The sequence below is a fragment of the Diaphorina citri genome, unplaced genomic scaffold, assembly GCF_000475195.1.
Source record: "Diaphorina citri unplaced genomic scaffold, Diaci psyllid genome assembly version 1.1 scaffold3818, whole genome shotgun sequence".
In the NCBI taxonomy this organism is placed as follows: domain Eukaryota; kingdom Metazoa; phylum Arthropoda; class Insecta; order Hemiptera; family Psyllidae; genus Diaphorina; species Diaphorina citri.
This window is the reverse complement of record NW_007381218.1, coordinates 291-4,288: the sequence shown is the minus strand read 5'-3', so window position 1 is coordinate 4,288 and position 3,998 is coordinate 291. Positions and strand designations below refer to the sequence as shown.

The 3,998-nt window shown below is 35.3% G+C and overlaps 1 protein-coding gene across 1 annotated transcript; it reads left to right on the top strand.

Moving 5' to 3' along the window:
• The first annotated feature begins 411 nt into the window (after window positions 1-411).
• On the top strand, window positions 412-2,492 carry LOC103520595 (facilitated trehalose transporter Tret1-like). The gene is made up of 3 exons (XM_008485695.3): window positions 412-599; window positions 741-1,282; window positions 1,484-2,492. The coding sequence occupies exons 1-3, from the start codon at window positions 557-559 to the stop codon at window positions 2,234-2,236; spliced, it is 1,338 nt and encodes a 445-aa protein (XP_008483917.2). The 5' UTR covers window positions 412-556; the 3' UTR covers window positions 2,237-2,492.
• Window positions 2,493-3,998: the final 1,506 nt, after the last annotated feature.

Sequence of the window (3,998 nt, the reverse complement as noted above, 5' to 3'; positions counted from 1 at the left end):
ATATTGACGTGTGGTTCATACCTACTGTGACAGTAGAAATTGGATGTCTAAATGTGGGCTTTTAGTAGTAAATTTGTCTATTTATAAGTAAGCGGTATCTATCTCACCCAATAGACAATGGGGATTTTCATTTGAATTTCTCGAGGAATTACGATTCCTTCCACAAAAAAGTGCCAATTAGGGATGTTGAACCTGGTTTTTGACAACAACACTGGATAGAAAACTGGCCTTTTCCCAATACTAGGATCAATAAATATTCCTAGCCATTCAAAAGATAAAGAGTTATTATACGGAACTTCTGAGACATACTGTTGTGGGATTCGGGATTTGCTCCGAGATATACCATGAATAGAATTTTGCTACGACCTATATACATGATTAACAATTCAGGTAGGTTCACAAACGTCTCACACTGCGTAAGATTGATAACGAATGCGATTATAGGTAATTCTGTATTATTGTTTGTGTTACTTGTAACACGCTTGATGGTTGTGTTTCGTTGATAGAGCAATAGTTTTTTTATTATTATTTATATAATTAATTTAATCGTGAAGAAATGTCGAATAATTATGCACCACAAATTATTGCGGCAAATCTAGGTAAGTGTGATTTTTCAAAATTGCTTGATTCATTATGATTTAAAAGTCGGTATTTATGTATTACTAGCTGAATTCCGTCGCTTCGCTCCGGAATCCCGCTAGTTCATCCCGAGGCATGGCCAAACTTTTTGTTATTTACAGCTTGTTTGACAACTCTCCTGGGTGGATGTTGGATATCTTGGGCATCAGTGTCTTTGAACAAACTGAGTGACACAGAACCTGACTTGGAACAAATAGGATTCCGCTTGAGCAAATATGAAATATCTTGGATGACCTGTTTACTGGATTTTGGAAATTTTTCCAGCCCAATCTTAGCATGTGTTTTAATGGATAAAATTGGCCGCAAGTATGCGTTGCTTTTATCCTCCGTGTTTTATTGTGTACCCACATTGTTCTTAATTTATCCTGACGTGATGTCTCTGTACATATCAAGGTTTTCTGTAGGGTTTGCTAAGGGCATGGCATTTACAATATTGCCCTTGTATATTAGCGAAGTTTCTGATAGCCGTATTCGTGGAACTCTTGTTGCTTTGGGGTCATCTCAAATGTATGTGGGACTTTTACTAGTTTTATTTATTGGCCCTCTTATTTCTTTGAAAGCATTGAGTATTTCCTTATGTGCATTACCCTATATCTTTATGGCTTTATTTTCATTTATGCCTGAATCACCATATCATTTGGCAGTTCAAACCCTATATCTTTATGGCTTTATTTTCATTTATGCCTGAATCACCATATCATTTGGCAGTTCAGAAGAAAGGTAGGTACTACGTGAAGTAGGAGGACACAAATTATGAAGTGAATAAAAGGCGGGGTACAAAATTGATTTCTAATCTTTTTTGGGGTGGGATGGAGTTTTGTTTATTTTTTGTGGCACTTGATTTATTTTGGGAGGAACGACTTGGCGGTTTGAAAGTATTGTAAGAAAATCAAAAGCTGACATGGAAGAGGGTAGTAGTTTCACTCAACTCTTCACAAATCCGGCTAATCGCAAAGCCTTGTTTATAGTTCTAGTTATTTCTTTTTTCCAAAGACTAGGGGGTATCACTTCATTGATCGTTTTTGGACCAAAAACTTTTCCAGAAACTAACATCAGCTTACTTAATCCTGCGCATAGTTCTATTATTGTAATGTTGAGTATTATTGCTGGTTCTGTGATACAATTTCGTCTCTCTGATGTCATGGGACGTAGAGCATTGTTAGGGTTCTCAAGTATAACTGTTAGTATTGTGCTTCTTCTTATAAGCATTTATTTCATATTTCCTTCCATGGATTACAGCTACTTGGTGTATGTTCTGATTGTAATGTATGGATTTTCATACAATGGAATTGGTGCTGTTCCATTTATTCTATTAGGTGAACTTTTTCCAATGAATATCCGATGTCAGTCTTCATCAGTAGCAGCAGTTGCTATGGCTGCCGGATCATTCATAACTAACAAATTTCACCTTCTATTAGTAACTTATACCAATACGTGTGTTATATTTTTATTCTATTCTTTCATTAACCTTTTGACCTTTTTGTTCACAATGAAGTATGTTTTTGAAACTAAATGTAAAACTTTTGAAGAAATACAGGAGCTTCTGCAAAAGAGTTTGAAAAGTTCACCAAAAAACTGTAGAACCCGTCACAAATAACGTGAATGTTCTAATGTTTCCTTGCTCAACTACGAAAATACCCGAAATAAATTCATCTTGAACCATCGCACTGTATTATGTAGATGTACCTATGAACAGGACGGACTTTCCTGAAGATTTAAATAATTTCATAGGCGGGCGAAAACAAGGGTAAAACAAGGGATAGAGGAAGACAGGGATGAGTATTTATGAGTTTAATTAAAAAGGATAAACCTGGAGCGAAACAACCCAGGGATACCTAGCCTTGGCAACCCTACGTTTTCTTTCTTTCTTTCTTTTTTTAATTTACAGGAAAATATCCTTTGGATTCCAAGAAAATTAAAAACGAAATACCTAACATTTATATCAGGTGCCTAACTGTGATCGTGATAAAAGGGGCATGGAACGATGATCTCATGAGGAAATAATTTTATTAAAAAATTACACTTGGATTCATTTTTTCTTTACTTTCTATCCAGTGTAATGAAAAATTTTGTTCGAATTGGGTTAAATTTTCAAAATTGGGAAATGGATGTTTCCATCCATTTTAGGGTCTCCTGATCCTAAATTCAATAAAGCCTACTCTAGCTCTTGAAGGGTCAAGGGTTTCAAAGGAAGGTTGTTACATTTATTTTCATATTGACAAGTTAGTTTGCAAGGCATTTATGTTGGAGTTTTCACTTGCCTTGAAATTAATACTAATTTATTAATACACTTTGCCCCATGTGGGACAAAATTCAAATTTTATCTTCCTGCAGAACGCTATAGGTATTTTTGTGACCACATAGGTATTTATATTTCAGATATTCAGGCCGTTTTCCCCTACCTCATTCTCTCGCCTAAATGGGATAATAAGAGTCAGTGCGAGGGATAACGAGCAAAGAAAAGGATTACACAATTTTGTTGCAGAATTTAGGAGCGATCTCATGACAATTTTTAGGTATTTATATTTCAGATATTCAGGCCGTTTTCCCCTACCTCATTCTCTCGCCTAAATGGGATAATAAGAGTCAGTGCGAGGGATAGCGAGCAAAGAAAAGGATTACATAATTTTGTTGCAGAATTTAGGAGCGATCTCACGACAATTTCTGAAAAGGATCCAATTTGAAGAGTTTGCCCCACTCTTCACATGTTATTTAAGGTACTTCAAAATCCCTCTCAGGTTTAAGATTGGGCCCCTTACTGTCCACGTTAGCTAAGTTTTTTACTATTCCCTGCGACCGCCCTGAGCTACACCTCTGATTTCATAAGGCTTATGGTATTAAACGTTTAATTTCACATGACCCTTGTCTAGCATCTACCTATTATCTACGTCTTCCTCTCTTTCTACCTTCATTCTTACTTAATACCTCCTAACCTACCCTCTTTGTCTTCTTCGAGAGAAAAAAACCCTTGTCTCTATCTTGTAAAAAACTAAACTTAATGAAGTTTTCTTCTTTACAAAGTTCATTAAAACTGTTTCTACGCGAAAATTACTTTTTATCTTTTTAATAACTGATGAATATAAAAAATCATTTTTTACTTTATCCCGTCTCCTCTCTCACTCACTCTTATCTTGTCCTTTCCTGTCTCATCACGGATTTGCTTGTATTACACCTATTTATGACGTCAGAGTCATTCCTTTTCATTCTCTCTCTAATCTTTGAAATTTACTCTCATTATCGTATTGTAATCTTTACCTAATATAATCGTACTTCTCCTTTTCAATCATTTTTTATCTTTTCCATTAACCCCTTTGATCTCTTTTGAATTATTATCGTGAATAAACGACTAGTTCTATCAT

Bases quoted from the DNA above. Each gene is read 5' to 3' on its own strand.
- LOC103520595 (XM_008485695.3), top strand. From the start codon at position 557: ATGTCGAATAATTATGCACCACAAATTATTGCGGCAAATCTAG. The intron at 600-740 runs GTAAGTGTGATT...TGTTATTTACAG, and splicing joins AATTATTGCGGCAAATCTAG to CTTGTTTGACAACTCTCCTG. The intron at 1,283-1,483 runs GTTCAAACCCTA...GGCACTTGATTT, and splicing joins AATCACCATATCATTTGGCA to ATTTTGGGAGGAACGACTTG.